The sequence below is a fragment of the Peromyscus leucopus genome, chromosome 4, assembly GCF_004664715.2.
Source record: "Peromyscus leucopus breed LL Stock chromosome 4, UCI_PerLeu_2.1, whole genome shotgun sequence".
Taxonomy (NCBI): domain Eukaryota; kingdom Metazoa; phylum Chordata; class Mammalia; order Rodentia; family Cricetidae; genus Peromyscus; species Peromyscus leucopus.
The window spans coordinates 39714931-39735845 of NC_051066.1; the positions used below are offsets into that span (position 1 = coordinate 39714931).

Genomic DNA, 20915 nt, shown 5'->3' on the forward strand with positions numbered 1-20915 from the left:
TATTCAGAAATCAGAGTCAACGAGATACCCTCTATTTTTATTGGCTACTTCTGGCAACTGAGGCCACCACTACAAAATTACAAATAACCTTTTCTCACATTAGGCATCCAATGCGGCATAGCTAAACGGTCATGGTTTCAAAGTTCTGATGCCGCTACCACACTGTATGGAACTGCAAGTAACTGCCAAGTTGTAACTAACTACCTGGTCAAAAGAGCGTACAAATAGGTTAAAAGAAGTCATAGACTGGCCGGCTCGGGGTTTTTCCGGAGGAAAGAAACTCTAGGAGTGGAGGGGTCTAGAGAATCTTTCCAGAGAGGTGGGGAAATGACTGCGGAGGAGGCTCCTGGTTAGAACTTGAAAGAGCCAGTTAGAGAGAGGCACTGGAATCCATGAGACAGGCTGCAGCCAATCATAGCCGAGATGGGCGGGGCTTGACTCGGGCAGGGGCGGGGCCCCGGAGGCGGAGCCGGCTCCCCGGGAGCCGAGGTGCTCGGCACTGTGAGCCGACCTTCTGCACCTGTCGCACACCTGAGCCTTGCTCGCCGCGGCGCTGACGCTGACTGACTGGTGGCTCGTGACTCGTGATCGGCTGGTCATGGCCTACCCGGGATACGGAGGCGCGGTAAGTCCTCGAGAGCTGTGGCGACCCTGCGAGCCGCGCCACCGGTGCGGACTCTCACCCTCTGGCCCGGACAGTGTCCTCGGTCTGGTACCAGGCGACGCCGGGACTCTGCGTGCTGCTGGAAGCTGGGGCTGGGCGGGGCCCTGCGCCTAGGGGGAGAAGGGCGAGCTGGGGTCTGATGCAGAGCACCGAGAAGCGTCCTTGCACGGCCCGGCCCGTGGTGTGAAGTGTTCGTGATTTGTAAATTTTGTCTTCAGAATGGAGGAACACAATACCGTGTCTTGTTCCAGTCACCTTTTGCGATTTGCCCCCAACCCAAGGAGATTTTCTAGCGAACCTCATCCCGAGTTGAGTTTATTTATTTTTTCTTATGATCACTTCTTGCCTTTTAAGTTGCTGGTGAATAAACGAAGACGAACTTTCAGGGCCTCTTAAACTTTTCTGTAGTAACAAGCATAATCCGATTTTCCAGATTTTGCTTTTGGAGGGAGGCCGGTTATTCCCTCTCATGTAACTTTACCGTCAGTACCTCTGAGAGTTACAAGTAGTTATTGCGGCTTGTGGGTAGACCTTTCCTCTTTCGAAAGAAGCCAAATTTGACTCCTCCCATCAGTGACCTGCACAGCGAGGCGGGCTATCGAGTGGTCACTGCAGTGAGGACAGAAGAGAGCACACTTTCTATGCCTAGTCCTGTTTGTTTTTCCCTAAAAAAGAGAAACTAATGTTTTCTTACACTTAAATAGGAGTTGACATTGGCCTGTGATTATGGTCCTCAGACGAATAATTTCTACCCCTGAGAATAAGTGATGATTATTTTTAAAAGTAATTTTTAATTCCAGGCCCTCGGCTTCAACACACACACATTACCAAAACTGGTTTGCTTGAAGTTAGTTGCTTGAATTCCATCTAACACCATGCACTTTCCAATACACACTCCCCATTAGTCCTTTAAGTGTCCCGAGAATGCCTTTAAGGTAATGTTATCAGCCTACACCTTAACACTTGTTATATTTAACAAAATAGAAAATGTTCTCGGCTAGATAGTATGTCTTTATCTAGTAAAGTACGTAATTCGTGACTTTAGGAGATGCATTTCCAGTAAATTTTCATTTGTTTAATAATTATTTATCAAATATAGTTGAGGATGTGGCACAGTTGGTAGAGTGCTTGCCTAGCATAATCAAGGCCCTGGCTTGGCTTACCAGAACCACATAAACTGAGCATGGTAGCCTGACCTGAAATCCTGGCACTTGAGAGAGGGGGGCAGGACTTCAAGGTCATCCTCAGCTCGAGGCTAGTCTGAACACATGAGACCTTGTATAAATTAGAAGCAAACCCAGCTAGAACCAGCTGACTCTGGTAGTTCACTATGCCATCCCAGCACTTTGGAGGCCAAGGTGTAATTGATGAGAATTCAAGGCCAGCCTGTGACTATAAAGGGTTCCGGGTCATCCTGAAGTACACACAGTACAGAATCTTGTACCCAGAAAGTCCAAAGACCAAAACAAAGTAAGCATCTTCAAGTTGTATCATTTTATATTTTATTACTTCTATACTAAGAAAATTACAACATGACCTAAAGGAATTTTTAGTCATAGGAAAGAAAACAAAATAAATGAACTTCAATTATATGCTTATTATATTATAAGTATGAGAAGAACATCTGTATTTTTTTTAAATAAATTTTAAGCATTAAACACACAAAAATGTAGGGAATCCAAATTGTTATAATTTTTATATTTTCATTTTGAGAAACTAGGTTTCTTCAAGAGAAGATACTAGAGCACTACCTCTAAAGTTTAAGTTATATAATCTTAATATATAGGTACACTTGGATATGAAATTTATTTTAAAAACACACATATACATTAACTCTATGTAGAACTATAATAAACAAATTCACTTTATAAACAATATTTTAACTGATAAACTACAGAAGAAAATTCCAGTGAAAATATGCAATTGTTTTACAGCACATCCAAGCACAGTAGTGCTTTCTGTCTTTGCTTGCCTTTCCTCTCTTAGTTGATTCTTACCAATTTGCCAGTTATAAACACAGATTTGACCTCAAACCCAGTCCTAAGGTTGAGTGCCAGGAAAAGCAAACGTCCAAATTTTTATCTTGACATCATGGTTTTAACTTTTAGAAGCTGTTTAAAACACAATGCCTAATAAAATGGGGCAGGGGTGCAAAACAAACCAAAAGAAACAAGCAGAATTATGTAATTACATGTAATAATCATTCATTATATGAGAAGTGTATTTTAGGGTGGCATTTGAGATGTAGCTGTTTTGTGGGTCTCCTCAATAATTAAACTGACTTAAACCAACACTACCAAAAATAAGAGTACTACATAAGGGGCACATATTTACAGATTTGCTAGTCTTAGAAGCCGAAAGAAAAATAAAGTCTTATCAAATAGTGCGTGTGCATCTTACATCATTTCCATGGAACTACCAACAGCATCTGTGCAATGTGTCTCTTTTCTTAACTGAATCACCACATGCCAACAAAGGAAAGATGATGTTAAAAGTAATGGTACTAGCTGGGTGGTGATGGCACATGCCTTGAATCCCAGCACTCAGGAGGCATAGGCAGATGGAGCTCTGTGAGTTCGAGCCCAGGCTGTCTTGATTAAACAAAACAAAAAACAAACAAACAAAAAAAACAAAAAAAAAATGGTGCTGAACTGAATTGTTTGAGTCTGGTGCCCCACATATAGGGAAAATGCATGTAGATTGGCAGCAGTACAGCACAGTGTGGAGATATTGTGCTTAGACACAGAAACTCTAGAACAGAAAGATACACAAAGCAAATCAATATATAAAACCGTAGTACATGGTTAAATAACTTTGAGACATAAATATATTGCAGTCTTTAATGAAAGGCATTTATCTCATTGTACTAGGATAGAGAAAGAAGTCTTTAAAGTTCCTATCATTGTTTCTCTCTCTCTCTCTTTCTCTCTCTCTCTCTCTCTCTCTCTCTCTCTCTCTCTCTCTCTCTCTCTCTCTCTCTCTCTTACACACACACACACACACACACACAATGTTAGATGCATGTATAGAATGTGTTTAATACAATCTATTTGCCAACTTTCCCAGTTAAATTTTTGTGGCTCTCCGACTTTCAGGAAAGAAAGAAAAAAATGTCCTCTTCATTGCAAGTTTCCACTTCTCTGAAGTTAGGAAAAGATACTTATACTAGGAAAGATCTCGGTACCTTCAACCCAAAGACTTAGTTCAGATATTTTGCTCTACAATTCATCAGATAAATAAAATTAATGGAATTTTCCATTTCCAAGTGTATTTTTTCAGTTTGCCAGTTGTTTCAACAAACAAGTATTTTTAAAAATATTTAAACTGGCAGTTGCAGAATATCAAGAGAGGATATAAACTCTAGATCTGACTGATTAAACAGCAAATCAAAACATGAAAAAAATCCAGGGATTTACTCCAACTATAAATAACATGTAAATTTTAAATTTCAGATTTCAAAATAAGTGAAGGAAAGATTCCATCTATTCTATTATAAACATCTGACAACTGATAAGGGGAAAATGTATGTATTCACATTTCAGTTGCAAGAAAAATGTTGGCCCGTTTTTCTAAGAGAAACATATCTAACTATACTACTTTGTCTCTTAAAAATTTAATAACTTTATAATTTGCTGGCAACATTTTAAGCAGACTGGAATATCAAATTATACAACAGGAAAGCACCCATCAAAATTTAGTCAAGAAAAATTATATAAGCCTTCTTTTAACAGTTAAAAAATATATAAATGACTATGATTATTCTCTTTGCAGAAACAACTAATACAATCTTTATAAATCTGCCATGTATAAATATCTACACAAATAGATATAGAATGTAGATATGAAACACTAATAAGAGCCTGTTTTTGAACAGTGGCCTTGGAGAGCTAGTGAAGTGCCTAAAGTCAGTTCTAACATACTGGTCCAAGTTCCAAAATCTCAAGGAAGTGGTTGTCCTTCATATTCAACTCAATTATTTTACACTTCAGCTCTGGAGAGAATTCTAAAATAAGATCTTGTTGATTTGACAGTGTTTCATGTTGAGGGAATAAATTGTGGAAAACTGAGATGGACCACCCACTGGATATAACTGGAAGTGATTTCTAGCTAAGGTCCTGTCAGTCAATTTTATGGGACTGGATAGAAGACTCTCATGTGTAGTGTAGAATGTTACTGTTTCTTAATTTTAAATCCTCAAATTTATGGCATTTTGCTAATGATCTGGGTATTCCTGACAATCTATTGTATCTCAGGCCAAGATGGTTTGAATGGGACAGACTTTTTAATTGTACGTGGGAGGTCTACTTGTTCATTGTGCTGCAAGTCAAGGTTGATTATCTGGGTGCAGTTTCCAGTCTCCTTTGGAAAGTGTCCAAGTTGATTATGAGTACATCCAGCACATAGAGGTTTGTGGTGGTATTGTGTTCCCCAAAATGTTGTGTACTGTAATAAATTTATCTGGGGTCAGAGAACAGACAGCCACTAGATACAAAGGCTAGAAAATGGTGGCACTCACACCTTTAATCCTAGCATTCCAGAGATAGAAATCCCTCTGGATCTCTGTGAGTTCAAGGCCACATTGGAAACAGCCAAGCATGGTGACACACGCCTTTAATCCCAGAAAGCCAGCCTTTAATCCCAGGGAGTGGTGGTAGAAAGCAGAAAGATGTATAAGGCGTGAGAACCAGAAACTAGAAGATTTTGGCTGGTTAAGCATTCAGGCTTTTGAGCAGTAATTCAGCTGAGACCCATTCTGGATGAGGACTCAGAGGCCTCTGGTCTGAGGAGACAAGACCAGCAGAGGATCCGGCGAGGTGAGATAGCTGTGGCTTGTTCTGTCTCTCTGACCTTCCAGTATTCACCCTAATAACTGGCCTCGGGTTTGATTTTATTAATAAGAACTTTTAAGATTCCTGCTACAGAGGTTATATCACTTGCCAGTTTCAACAGTTAGCTTAGGATTTTGTCCTCTTGAGTGCTGAGTTGCTGAGTTTAGGCAGTATTTATTTATTTATTTATTTATTTATTTATTTATTTATTTATTTTAGTGTCCTTTTCCACAAAGGTATAGAGTGGTGAGAGAATCTGGCCTAGAAACCATTGAAGGAACCCCTCAGTTTATTATGCTGTAAATCAAGCATCCACAAACATTCTTCAAGTTATCAAGAAGTAGGCAAACTGTTCAGTGAACTTCCACTGAGAGTCAGAGTAGGAGGTTGACTGAACATCCACTCTCTGCTGGGAGAGTCTGCAATTTGTTACTGTATAAATAACCTCTGGCCTCTCCCTTTGGTTTGAAGTTCTTTTTCTTTGTTTTCTTTCTCAAAACCTCTAGGAGCTTTAGACTCCTTTTCTCTTTCCTTGGTGGATTGTACTTGGGGTCTTCCTCTGTAGAGTCTTTTTTCTTTGCCTAAACTATCACACATGGTGACTCAAGCTTAGACAGAATACTACATGAACCTATTGTATTTGACAGAGTTGGCAGGGCTAGAAAGATGGTTCAGAGGTTAAGAGCAGTGGCTGATTGATTTAGGGTTTGATTCCCAGCACCCACATGGCAGCTTACAACTGTCTGTAACTCTGGTTCCAGAGGATCCAATGCCCTCTTCTGACCTCTTTAAGCACTGCACATGTATTACCTACATACATACAGGCAAAAACACCCATACACATAAAATAAAAATAAATTAGTTAAAGTATTGGCGTAAGGAACTAATCAGCTTGGAGTCTCACTCATCTATTGCATGTTGGATCTAAAAGTGCTATGGCCAATGCTGATAACTCATTCCAGCGTGGTACCAGGAGCTGGGGTCAGCGATTCATGATCCCTTCCCAAGTGCATTTCCTACAGTCCCAGGTGCATCCTTCATGCCTTTGACTTTGCCATAGCCCAGAGGCACCTGAACAGTTTACAGCAGGTTCCTAAGTCATGCCTCTGTTTCTCCCTCATTCTTGTAATTCCTTTCTCTTTCTTCGCCAACCCCCCCCCCCCCCCCGCAGTCTTTACTCCTGCTGAGAAGAGACAGGGCAAGGCAGTTTTTGTTCAAAATTGAGTAATGAACAGCCTCAATGCTTCTTCCTCCTCTGGACTCATAAAAATGCAAAGTAAAGTGCTTTTCTAAGGCTTTCAAATCTCTACCACGTAAAAAGGGAGAAGCCATAGCCGTAATGTACGTGGATAGCTTCAGTGCTCAGACAATGTTTCAGTGCCAGACCATTCGGGAGTCCTTGAAGTTTCAGATCCTCAAGGGTAAAAAGGACAAACTACTTTCATATCTCACAGACTGGTGGAAATCAGCACAGAAGATGGACAGTACCGAGGGTGGTGCTCAGGCTGTACCAAGGCCCCCGGTGCTCATCAGCTGTCCATCAGTAGGGACTGCAGGTTCTTATGCGGGCTTGGAAGAGGACTTTGATTGGAATCATCATGTTATTTTCTTCTGGTCACTATACTTTTTAGGGGAAAAAATGCATCTGGTACAGTGGAGGATGCTTCAGCTCTATGATTTTCCATGCGTAGGTCATAGTTTGACCGATTTTCAACTAAGCGCATGTCTAGAAATGTACTTCTTAGTTTACTATAGGTGGAACCCTAGGTTTTACTTTCTGTTTTATGTTTGCTTTTAGTTTTGCTTAAAGTCGTACACATTCTTCTTTTAAAGCTTTGATTCTCAACCTGTGGGTCGTGACTCCTTAGGGAGTCAAACCACCCTCTCACAGGGGTTACTGAATACCATCAGAAAATACAAATAAAACACAGACATTTACATTATGATTCATAACAGTAGCAAGATTATGTTTATGAGGTAGCAGCAAAAATAATTTTATAATTGGGGCTCACTACAACATGAGGAACTGTATTAGAGGGTTGCAGCACTAGGAAGGTTGAGAACCACTGTTTTAAAAGTTCTTGGAGAGTAGAGGCTGGAGAGAAGGCTCAGTGGTTAAGAGCACATAGTGCTCATGTAGAGGACCAAACTCAGTTCCTAGTACTCACATCAGGCAACTTGTAGCTTCTGCTCCAGGGGATCAAACATCTTCTGGCATCTGTGGGTACCTGCCCTCATGCACAACCCTCTCCCTTACAAACATTCCCATAATTGAAGGCTTGAAACTTTTTTTATACTCCTTTTGCTGTTGAGTAACGTGTTGATGAACTGTGTTTTAATCCAGACCTTCTAGCATCTTGTAGTTAAAGCTTTAGTGGAGGATATGTTTGAAAGATTTGGCTACTGGATACTTTTTAGTTTTTAGGTGATTTCTAATAAATAATTTAACAAGTTTTATAGCTCAACTTTTTATTACAACCTCATCTTTTTTCTCAACAGTTTGGAAACTTCAGCGGTCAGATTCCGGGGATGCAGATGCACATGGGGCAGCCAATACCAGGGGCAGGTCCCAATATGTTCTCTGGCGGTTACCCTGGGTACCTGGCGTACTCTGACAGCTACTCCCCTGCTGACGACTCTATGTGGACTTACTTCACAGCTGTTGCTGGACAGGTGAGGTGACAAATCTTTTACCAAATACTAGTCAATAAACGATCACTATTTCAAAGATGTGCCAACTGCTTCCACTTAGTGTATCATTTAAAATGTTTATAATTCTTATGTCTGAAACTTATGTAGAATCATAGTGTTCTTGAGATCAAAGGTGAGGATAGTCATAATTGCCTCATTTTTTAATTTGTATTGAGTTTGCTCTTGATAATTTCACATGCGAACAATGTGCATTCATATCATATAACCCCCATTGTCTCTCCCATTACCTTCCCATTTTCCCTACAAGTCCCCTTCCCGCCTACATGTCCTCCGTTGTTGTCATTATTTGTTTTTGTTGTGAGTTGCACTGACTTTAGTTAGGACCATCGGTTTCACTGTTAGACGTCTGTAAGCATGCTGGCTAGAGTACTGCTCATTTGACTGACAGGGGCAGCGACCTCAAAGGGGGTGGATCTGAATCTTCCTCACTGTGTGCTTACTGTGATGATTGGGTATGGCTTGTCTCATTCAAGTTCATGCTAAAGTGTAATTGCAAATATAATTCTATTGAGCAACAGCAGAGTCCTTCAATTCGATCCTAAGGGTCCCATCCTCATGGCGGGATGAATGGGATTCCACTAGATGGCTTGAAAGCAAGCAACTCACCTCCCTCTTTCTTCTTGAGCAAATGCTTTTGTTCTTTAGACAATGCCTCCCTCTTATGCTTACCTGCTACACACAGAAAAGCTTGTGACCCTCTTCAGAAACTGCCAGTACTTTCCTGGCTTCTAAAACTGTGAGCCAAACTCAACTTGTTTCCTTTCTAAATGTGCCAGTTTTGAGTGTTCGGTTATAGCCACAGACAATGGAATATATGACGTTTCTCTGAAATTCTTTAACAAAGATCTTATCTTACTAGTAGTAAATAATTACACCCCAAATTAAATGTTTTTAGTATTTACTGGCTGTCTTATTTTGAATTACGTTTTCTTAAAGATTTGTTGATTTTTAATTGTGTGTGTGTGTGTGTCTGCACATGAATGAGGGTGCCCAGGGAGTTCAGAGGCTTCTCATCAACTGGAATCAAGAGTGACAGGTGGGGAAGTCATGAGCCCCATGACTGAATTCTGGAAATGAGACTTTGGTCCTCTGGAAAAGTAGTAAGAGCTTATCATCATCAAGTTATCTCTCCAGGCCTGCTGAATTATATTTTTATTTTCAAATAAATTCCTTCATTATGTTTCACACTGGGACACACTTTATTCCCCTTAAATGACTTTATAATACAAAACTAAGTCAATTTATGAAAGAAAAGGATGGATTCTCACACTTTGAATACAAGGAAGTTTTAGAACTGTGAGTTAATAATCATAGGAACAATATTTTCAGCGTTGGCATCAATTCCATTAAATGTAAATACATGTATCTTACTTAAAACGTAAGTATGTCTAATGATGTGATAGGAAATCAGTCCCACTGTCATGCATTTATTCAAATTGAGAAATTGCATGTGTTCTCACAGATGAAGTTATATCATTTTTAGTGATATATGGTTTAAGACGATGGCACGTTTTCTACAGAGATTATCAAAATGATCATGTTGAGACATTTTCTATTTTTTTCTTAATACAAAAACAATGAAAGCAAATGTTTCCTTAAATGGTACGCTATGCTGTTAGCATGTCAGCCTCTAATGCATTTGAGTAAATATTGCAAACCAGCTTTATTATGACAACAGAGCAGTTTCTGGTCTGCCAATTCAGGTCTACGACTTCATATGAGCTGTTATTGACAATATGTGATCACAGTTGTTGGGAAGCTTTGCTTTTACTCTCACTACTAATACATTAATTTTTATTGCAGTTTATTCTTACTAAGTACTTTTATACGCACTCTCCTATATAATTTGAAGTGAAATAAAAAATGTATGCATCTGCTATGGTTCGAATGCAAACGCCCTCACAGGCTCATGCATTTGTACATTTGGTCCCCCGCTTACGGTGCTGCTTTGAAGGTTGTGGACATGGGATGTAGACACAGGGCCAGAGGAGTGGGCCTTGACAGGTACAGACCAGGTCTGCTGCCCAAAGCTTTCCACTTCCTGATTCGTTTAGATGTAACAAGCCACACTACAACCTCCTGTGTCACGAATGCAGCCCAAGTCACCATGCCTTCCTGACCATGAGGGACCCTGTCCATTTAAACTGTGAATCAAAGTGAAACCTCTCATTTTTTTAAAGTAGTATTGAGGCATAGAAATGAAGTAATCCATACAGTATTACACTTACTGGTATTAGTTTTGACTGCATGTGGTATGAAAGAAATGTTTAATAAATATTTAGAATTAGAAAATTAACAGCTGTGATTTTATGCATATTTATAACATGGACCTATATACACACACGTATAAAACCACAATTAATTGTATTTTATATACGGATACATATGTGTATATACAATCACCTTTATTTTGTATAAATACATGCCTGTGTTTCCATCCATGTTTTCTGGCTCATAAATCCATATCCTAGTCAGACATAGAAGTTAGAATTTCAAGTAGAAAAAAATAGATGTCAGGCAGATCACAGAAACCCAGTCTTGCTGGGCAGTGGTGGCGCACGCCTTTAATCCTAGCACTTGGGAGGCAAAGCCAGGTGGATCTCTGTGAGTTCAAGGCCAGCCTGGGCTACCAAGTGAGTTCCAGGATATGGATGCAGTGAATATGTGAGAACAAAGGAATATGTCTCTCTCTAAACTGAGATGCAAAATATTAAATAATCTGTCTCTTCCAAGTATCACTTGAATAAAATTTCCAAACTTTTATTTTTCCTATTATCTTCTTTTGGTCCTTGTCAAAAATGCATCAAAAGTTTTCTGGTAGACTATTCCATTGGGAATGCATACTACAATACGAAACAACTATAATAATATATTTTGTATATATAAGTGGATTTTAAAAATTATAAAGTCACAGTCATGCCTTACTTGACAATAGTATTGTACTCTGGAATATTAGGCAGCAGAAAGAGCAGAGGATGAGACTAGATGCCCACAGTCACCTTTGAGTGAATGCCACAGTGACCAAGGACCTTACCATAGGTCCCACCTTCTCTATTTCCATCTGCCTGGGGACCAAAGCATTAGCACTTCACCTCTGGTAGACATTCACCCCAAATACATACTAGGTGGCAGGAATTTTCCAATTCTATTGTGATCTTTGGGGCCTCTGTCTTGCATGTGGTCCATTCTTGACTGAAACTGTGTTGTGGCAAAGGACTACATTACTACAGTAGTATGATTCTTCTATTTGAAATAAAAGAGCAAGGAATCTAAAGGCTGCTTCTCAGATTCAGGGTATGGTAAAGATAGTTGTGCTGGTAGTTGTATGTCAACTTGACACAACCTAGAGTTATCTGATAGAAGGGAACTTCAAATGCCTCCATAAGATCTAGCTGGAGGGCATTTTCTTAATTAGTCATTGATATGGGAAGGCCCAGCTTGTGGTATGTGGTGCCATCCTTGGACTGGTGTTCCTGGGTTTTATAAGAAAACAGGTTGAATAATCCATTAAAAAACAAGTCAGTAAGTAGCACTCCCCCATGACCTCTGCATCAGCTCCTACTTCCAGGTTCCTGCCCTGTTAGACTTCCTGTCCTGACTTCCTTCAATAATGAACAGTGAAATGGAAATGTAGGCTGAAGCACAAGTCTAATTAGTCTTAACAATAAGAATCCAGAGTCACATATCGAGGGTGAAAGCTGAATGATCAGAGAAGCAGAGCAACCAGCCACCAGAAACTTCTTACCTCTACAAAATCTCAGACTGAGTAGGGCATCCTGCCTCCCTGAATCCTCAAACTGAATGAATTGAGATCCTGTCTCCACCCACTTTATATTTCTGTTTCCACCTCCCTAGTGCTGGGATTAAAGGTGTGAGCCTCCCATGTGCTGGGATCCAAGGCTTGATCCTCCCAAGTGCTGGATTCAAAGGCTGAGACTCCCAAGTGCTGGGATTAAAAATGTGTGCCACCACTGCCTGGCCTCTATGGTTAACTAGTGGCTAGCTCTGCCCTCTGATCTCCAAGCAAGTTTTATTTGTCAAAACACAAACAAAATATACAACAGTAAGCCAAATAAACCGTCCCCCCCCCCAGTTGCTCTGGTCATGTTGTTTCATCACAGAAATAGTAATAATAACCCTAACTAAGACAATGGTGAAAGTGGTGTTTTATATTCCAACTCAGGAGAGGGAGGGGGTTAGTATGTGAATCCATGGCCTTATATGTATATTAGACAAGCACAACATTTTTTTTGGTGTATGTCTATGTGTTTAACAATTATTGGGGTGAGGGATTTATGATTTGTGTCTATGGGATATAACAGGATGGTGCATCAAGAGTATAGGGAAGAATTTCAAGTAGAAAACAACGTCTAAATCTGGAGCAGGCTATCTAATGGTGACTTGTAAATTATGGTTGTTTCTGGGAGCGGATTGAAGAGGAAAGAATCAATAATATGAAAGAAAATCGCACACTAGAAATTCAAATGTTGGACTGATGACAAGCAGAAACTCTCCCTTGGTTTTAGTTATAGTCTATAACCATCTTCCTCTCTTTTATAGCAATAGATGATGTACTAAATAAAGTAGGTAGCATTTCATAAACACCAGCAACATCTTACATTCTATACTTCACTTGAGTGTCTTTCAGATTCCATTGCTTTTCTAAGAATAGAGGCTTTATACAGAATTACCGTATGTGACCCCACGGACAACTTTTTTTCAGTCTGTGGTAGAAGCTGGAAATCATAGCTACAGAATGTATCCATTTGCTATAAGATAAAACATAGTCAGGTGGATAGCATTTCTTTGGAATGCTCTTTTCCAAATAAGGCATTGCTTGGGGACTGGTAAGATGAAATAGTACCTGATGGCCTGACTTCAAACCCTGGAACCCAAATGAGAGAAGAGAGAGCAGACTCCCTTCCAGAAGTTGTCCTTTGACATCCATGTATGTTCCACACACCATTACAAAATAAAAAATTAAACCATAATAATTTTAAAGGCCTTGTTAGAAGACAGTCTTGGCTTTTTTTTGGCTCATTATTTTTCCTGCCTCAAAAGAGCACTTGAGGGTTGAAGTTACAGCGGCCATCTTTGTCTTGGGAAAAATGTAGTTGAGATAAAGGCCTGTGGGTGGAGAACATAAAAAATGCAGGTTGATGGCACAGTTAAGTTCCCACATAATCTTGTACCCAGCCCCAGGTTTCCTTTATGAAGCAATGAACCCTTATTGACCTTTTTTATTTTTTTAAATTTACTTTTTTTTTTTTTTTTAGATAGGGTCTTGCCATGTATCCCTGATGGCCTTGAACTCAGAGAGCTACACTTGCCTCTAGCTTAAGTCATTTTTATAATGCTGTTCTTCACAGCAGCATGTCATCAACATAAGACCTGGTACAATGTTTTACTTTTATTTTGCTTTGAGTTTTTGAATCTAGCAGAGGCCTTACATATACTGAACATTTGAAATCATGCTAGCTACATTTCAAGTGCTCTTTGGAAGCTCTGGCCAGAGCTTCTGTTGTGGTGATATATTGTTTGCCCCGATAAAGCTTGTTTGGGAATCAGAGGACAAAGCCAGCCACTAAATTAGACATAGAGATCAGACAGTGGTGGCACACACCTTTAATCCTAGCATTCAAGAAGAAGAGATCCATCCGGATCTCTGTGAGTTCAAGGGCACACAGGATGGAAACAGAGTTAGGCGTGGTGGCACACACCTTTAATCCCAGCACAGAAAGATATTTAAGATGAAGGATCTGCATGCAGTTATCAGGGTGCAGTAGATTGCTTACAGTCCCAGCTGCCAGGAGGCTGGCATAGGAGGACCACTGTGCCTAGGAATTGGAGTCTAACCTGGGCAGCATAAGAAGATCCTCATCTCAGAACAAAATAAAAATGAAAACAAATAAAATGTCCAAAGTGTTGAGGAAGTTCCAGACAGGTTTCTATAGCCTTTCATTTTTCAATGGGTGAATTGGTCGGTGCTTTCCATAGGCAGGGTGGTACATGTTTCTAGTTATAAAACACCAAGTCCCTTTGATACACACTGTATCTATGCAAAGTGGTGTGTGAAGAAAGCGCAAGTGTCATGGGTGGTGCACCAAGTTCAGGTTTATTTCATCAGACATGTTTCTTCCTGATCATTCCCTCAGAACAGATAAGATCCGAAGATACTTTTTATGTTCTTTAACTGAAATTCACAATACTTTCTTTGTCAGCTAGTTTTGCCACTAAAGTAACTCCATAATGCTACAAAGTTGTCTACTATGTTTAGAAGCATAAAAATATAGTAATAATGACCCTAGTATGTGGGGTAGGTAGACTTGTATGTGAATGTTGCAAAAGAGGGTAGTGCTGGGACAGAAAACATCAGACTGCACAGGGTTTATTTCTTATAATTTTAATTACATTGGTGGAAATTTTCTATATATTCACGTTTTTTTCTTGAGAGTTTTGATTTTATGTTGTCTGTTCATTGAATTCTGTGTGTCATTATGCTGCCTGAATATTGAACTGACAAGACTTAGACATTCTTATTAGTTTTATTCTCAAATGGAACAGTACTTTACCACTGAAGAGTTAAAGAGAAAAACAAGTATGATTGTTATCGTCAGTGTGTGAGAGCACAGTTTTTTAAAATCAAAATAAGGAAAAAACAAAAGCTGTTTTCTAATCCTTCCTGCGCAGTAGTTGAGCACACCTGGTGTTTGGTTGGAACTTTCACGGCAGTGGCCTAGCTGTAGAGCTGTCAGATTTGAGTGTGGTGGGCTTTTGTTGGGAGCAAGGCAGGAAGGTCCTCGAGTCCACAGATCTCCAGAGAACCAGGAATGTTACGCACACAAAATTGTCTTTCCAGTGGGAAAGATGAAAAACCGTTCTTCCACCTAGAAAGCGGAGAATTGGAAGTGACTAACAGCCTGGTGGGCCAGGCCATATCAAGCTCTTACAACCAAGACGGGAGGTGGCTAGTAACCTAAATGACTCTTATAGCCAGAGGCTCCCCCAAGCACCCACAGCCAGAGCCAGAGGTGGCTCATAGCTCAAATGACCAAGGCCAGGCCAGACCCTTAGGCCCTTAAGCTGGTACAGGTAGCCGTTCTCCAGAACCCATCTTCTTGGAAGAAATGACAGGCACCCTGAGTTGAGTTTTCATGTAATTACTCTTCCTTGTGCGATGGGGATTGTATTACACTAGGAATTTTTCCAAATTGTACTGGGCTTCAATACACCGGGACTAAACAGCCTTTTATTAGACTCCCCAAAGTCTGATCCAGGCTGACAAAGTTAATCTGCACCAGGTTTTTATTCTTATCTTTTCATGTGTTTTACTTCTCTGCATGACACCTGCAGGGACCCCCTCAGCTTTCACTGCTTACAATACATCAAGCAACTATTCATAATTTATGTTTCTTGAAGCACAATATTGGCTCGAAACAGTTTCTTCAGGATAGACGATTATTGGTAATGTATACCTGAGTAGAATGTGACAGAAAGGCCTGACTGATGTCCATATTATTGAGGAAATATTTTTTCTAAGCCGGCCTCACTCTTGAAGATTTACTAATTTTTCCTAACCCGTAGTTTTAAGGATAATTATGGAGTTTGTAATTTGGCAAACTCCCTCCAAGTACAGTGATGCAGACGTGAAAGGAGCCCTTAGATGCTCCCAGGAAGCATGACAAAGATGACCATGAATGAAGTGACAGAGCATTTTGCATTGTTTTGACCGTGAGAAGACAAGGGCATTGTCCCGCATCTCAGACCCTCAGACCAGGGAATAGGTTCACCGGGTTACATGGTCTGTGCTGTGCCTTGGCTGGCAATATTTACCTTGTGAATTTTGTGGTTTATACCATTTTGAAAATTGGGGTTTCTGGGTTGCCCTAGAGCAGCACACAGTTAAGCTTTTAATGTCGTTTGGTATCACTGTGTATTAAAACCCATGTCCATTTTATTTGATTTTTTTTTTTTTTTGCAGGATGGTGAGGTGGATGCAGAAGAACTTCAGAGATGCTTGACACAGTCTGGAATTAGCGGGACTTATGCTCGTGAGACCATGTGTTGTTTTGTTTTCCCTTTCTTGTGGCACAGGGGATTAGAAGAGGGAATTCATTTCCAGCATTTTAGTCACACATTGAAAATATTAAAAATATTATAAACTATATGTAGATATGCCAAGTCTGAGGAATCAGATAGTTCTGTACGAGGTATCATGAAAGCAACTGTTCATTTGCGCTCCTGACTTTCAGCATTCACTACTCAGGAGTTAATTGGTTGTAAGTGACTAGTCTCAAACTTTGCTTACAGACCTCAAAGTGACATAATTTTACTACTATGTAGTTGCAGCTTTGTGATTATCAATTGATGTCCTGCTATGAAAAAATGAGTATTTAACTGTCTTCCAACCGTAAAACCACTCCACCCCTCCATGTGAAAAATTTTCATCCTTTGTCCTGCTGATGGTTTATAATTTGGGAACCATCATCAGCACTTACCTCTCTCTACTGTCTGCATATTGCTTATAGTTGTGTCTTATGACAGTGTACAATTACTTTGTGTATGTGTGTGTGTGTAGCTTTTTGTTTTCCCCCAAATTCACAGTGGCTAGTGTATCGTGGGGGTCCAGTAAAGAAACTGCTGAAATGAAATGGCTGCTCATTAGGGGAAGATGGTTTTTTTTTCAAGTCAGGGTTTCTCTGTGTAGTTTTGGTGCCTGTCCTGGATCTCGCTCTGTAGCCCAGGCTGGCCTTGAATTCACAGAGATCCTTCTGGCTCTGCCTCCTGAGTGCTGGGATTAAAGGTGTGTGCCATCACCACCCTGCAAGGGGACGATTTTTATTGTGGATAAGAGAGAGAAAATATCCAGAGGCATCTGGAAGAGTCCAGGGCAGAGAGAAAAAGAGAGACACTGGGTATGGCCCTGGGCCGTGTGCAAGAGAAGGAAGAATGGAAAGGAATAGAAAGAGGGGGACTAGTACAGAGTAGCGGGGTGGGGGTGGGGGTAGGGGGTTGAGGGGCTGGAGGATGGTAGTGGAGATATCAGAATGGGGTGGGGAGGAGGAAAAATTTTGTCCTTATGTAGAGAACAGATGGGTATCTGGGAGGAGGGAAGCCTGGGGAGGTGAGAAGGGCCAGAATGCTAGTGTGGGGCCGTAGGCAGGTGCAACAGGTACTTGTGAATAGGCCCTGTAGGTGCCCGGAGGCTAGCATGCGCTTTGATAGCAACCACAGGAATATGTCCTCGGAGAGCCATATGTTCCTGCTGCCAGAGACAAGGGAAATAACTCCTTTTGGCAGATGGGAACCTGTTTTAAAATTTCCCGAGACATGCTGCTTTTTATCTAACGACCAGAAATCCTTCTATAGTCCAGCTTGAGCTAAGCCAAGATTGCCATTTCTGGACATATGCACTGCCTTTTGGAGTTTGGGAAATTGTGTTTGGTTTAGACCTGACAGCTAGGTATTCCATCCCTCTGGTTGTCCCAAGGCCTCCTTGTACATTCTGTGTTTTATGGGTGGTCTCAGTCTCTCGCCACCATTCTGCAACTCTTTCCCACTCTGGAGTCGCATCTCTTGTTTTTATTCTATCTCTGCTGTCTAATATTTTCAAGCTCAATCTGTTTTTCCATGGAGATATCTCATTAAGTAGCTTCTGATGAAAGAGTACATGGTTTACCATCAAATTTTGAAAATTTAAGTGTCTGAAAAGGCTTTCATTTTGTCTCAGTGGTTTGAATGGCTACTTGTCAAGGTGTGGCTTCTCCATTACAACCCATTTCCACGTATAATTCAAAAGGTATTTCTTTGTAGAGCAACGGGTAGCATCCACCTACACAGAGGCGGGGAAAGGGTCTGGGGGCTTTAAATGCTCCTGCCTGACATCGCAGCCATTGTTCTTGTTGCTGTTTTCACACACATTTTCAGAAGGACTTCCTGGTCTCCTCTGCCATCATCTCTGTCTCTTTCTCACCTACGTGAGATTTGTTTTTCCTCTCTGGAAGCTCAGGGATCATTCTGTCCCTCACAGGCCCCTGCTGCTCTGACATTTCACAGTGTAGTGCCTTGTGGTCTTGCATGGGGAACTGTGTGGGTGTGTTCAGTCTGGAATCTCTTGTACTTTTTTGTTCTGGGAAATTTTCTTCAGTTGTGTTTCCTGGGGCTGAGTCGTCTGTTCTCCTTATTCTGGAATGTCCTCAGCTTTCTTTTATAAACCTTCTGTGTCTTTCGTTTCTGGTGTATGTTTTGTAAGAGCTAAGCGCCTCTGTTCTTCACAAATGTTATGCTTTCCATTATCTCTCGGAAACTATTGGTATGCCAATGCATAGCCGTTCCTTCCTCAACGTTATTTTTATTCTCCTAGCTTATTTGGTTATCTTCCTTGTCATTTCTTGGGTGTCTGATGACGCTTTGTTGCTCATATCTCATGCTGATGCTGAGTCTGGTTGACTGTGGGCTTCATTGGAAGGTGAAGCTGGGCAGTTTCACTGTGGGATTCAGGGGTCACTGTTGTGGGAGATTTCCTTTGTTTACTTTTGGGCTGCCTTTTCTGTGGTTGTTTCAGAGTTCTCAGGTCTGTGCAGACTTGTAGTTAATTGGCTTGTTTTTAGTATAATTCATCCCATTGTGCCTAGTGCCTAACAGTCCAGAAACATACCCAGAAAGTGAAACTCCTGCTGGGTGAGAGAGTAGGTGTGACAGCCACCCAACTAAATAGAGGTAGAGAGGGGTTGGGTCTTCACATGCCCTTAAAATAGCCCTTCACTCAGTTCTGTTTTTAGGTCCACCTTCACACATGTTCAGAAGTTGCCAATTCTTAGATATCTGGCATCTTTCCCAAGGTAACTAGGTTGTTTCTCAGTGTTTCTCTTTATGCGTATACATTAAATAGCCACATCTCTTGACTTTCTAACTTGCAATGTATATTTATCTTTTCCTCTAGGGGCTTAAGCCTTCCTCCAACAAACAAACAAACAAAATCTGTCCACTGCAGTGGGTTGTGAGGAAGAAGTAAAATCTGCAAGAGTCTGTCTCTCCACTCTATAAAAACACTTATTCTTTAAATACCTAGTCCCATCCTAAGGTCAAAGATATGCTTATTTGTTGATTTAATTTTTATTTTTTGCTTTAATCTGGTTAGACTATCGCACTTCCTAAATATGAACTAAGTTAAATGGAAAAAAAGATGGCATACTACAGATTTTTTTCTCATGTAGTTCTTTTTTATGGAGGAACATGAGGCCCCGGTATTGGTGGTCCTACCTACTACCTTTATGAACTTAGAAAACCATTTGTCTTGGCTCAAATTTCTTTATTTGTAAAATTAGAACTGTTATACATTTGATACATTTGTGTTAAATCATGTAACCCACTGTAATGGTTAGTCTTCATCACAAATGTGACTGGATTTGGGGTCACCTAGGACACACATCACCCTGTGAGTTTATCAGGGCATTTATAGGAAGACTCACCCTGAGTGTGTATGATACCACCTCAGGTCCAGAGTCGGAGCAAAAAGGAGAAAAGGAGAAAGCATTCATTTCTCTTTGCTTCTGACTGTAGGCAAAATGTAACCAGGCACCACATGCTCCATTCTTTGGGTATTTTGTATAACAATGACAAAGTAATACACCCACACTTCAGTACCAGTAAGCACTCACAGAGGGTCTGTTGAGTGCTGTTCCTAGAAAACCATAACCAACAATCCCGGCCCTGACACCATCCAGAACAGCTAAAGAACATCAGCTTTTGTTCTTAGCAGAAGATTCTACATGTTTTCTTTAGATTATTTTGAAATTTATCTCATTGAACTGGTTTAAAGGATTTCAAAATGTTATCAAGTAAGCAGTATAAAATAAAATGAATCTAAATTATTTATTCACTCTTTAATATCAAGGAACTAAAAGAATCTTGTAAGCTTACCTGAGTTTTGCTAGCACACTCCCAGTTTAGATAAATCAGCCCAACTGTAACTGTAATAAAGTTTGGGAAAACTGAACTTTTTTCTAGTGACTTCATTGTAAATAAATATGTAATGTTAATGTTTCTAGCAACCCAATTATTTTTAATTATTCCTTTTATTTATAATATAATTACATATGTTCCAGCTTCTTTTTTCTCCCTCCAAGCCTTCCCATGTACCCCATCCTTGTTCTGTCTTTCAAATCCATGGCCTTTGTTTTTCATTAATTGTGTTACTGAGATATATATGTGTGTGTGTGTGTGTGTGTGTGTGTGTGTGTATGTATGTATGTATATATTATATAATATATATATATATATATATATATATATATATATATATATATATATATATTCTTAAATACATAAATATACCCTTCTCCGTCTGTGTAAGTTGCTTGTGTGTAGGTGTTCAGGGCTGACCATTTGTACTGGATAACTCTCTGGTGTGTTCTTCCCATGGGAAGACTGCTCCTCCTGCTCTCTGCACTCTCAGTTGCCTGTAGCTCAGCTCAGGGACCATTGTGGAAAAATGGGGGAAGGTTAGTAGGAGCCAGAGGACCGGGGAGTTTGCTGTGAGACTGTGTCTCCAAGGAATGTCAGACGCTCCCTCCAGAACCCCTCTCCTAAGACTGCTTGTGTTTATCTTCCTTTCTCACCTTTCTTAAAAGAAAACATTGTATCAGTTCTGAGGCTCATTCCTCTCAGCAGATCTCTTTACTAAGCCGTCACACGGTTCACCTATACCC

At 40.4% G+C, this 20915-nt stretch overlaps 1 protein-coding gene across 1 annotated transcript in view; it reads left to right on the forward strand.

The window, feature by feature from the left end:
• Nucleotides 1-458: 458 nt before the first annotated feature.
• Nucleotides 459-20915, forward strand: part of Gca (grancalcin) — a 30385-nt gene continuing 9928 nt past the window's right edge. The window contains exons 1-3 of the mRNA XM_028864728.2: nt 459-625; nt 7993-8166; nt 16187-16256. Of these exons, the coding sequence (XP_028720561.1) occupies nt 599-625; nt 7993-8166; nt 16187-16256 (271 nt within the window). The 5' untranslated portion in view covers nt 459-598. The remainder of the gene's footprint in view (nt 626-7992; nt 8167-16186; nt 16257-20915) is intronic.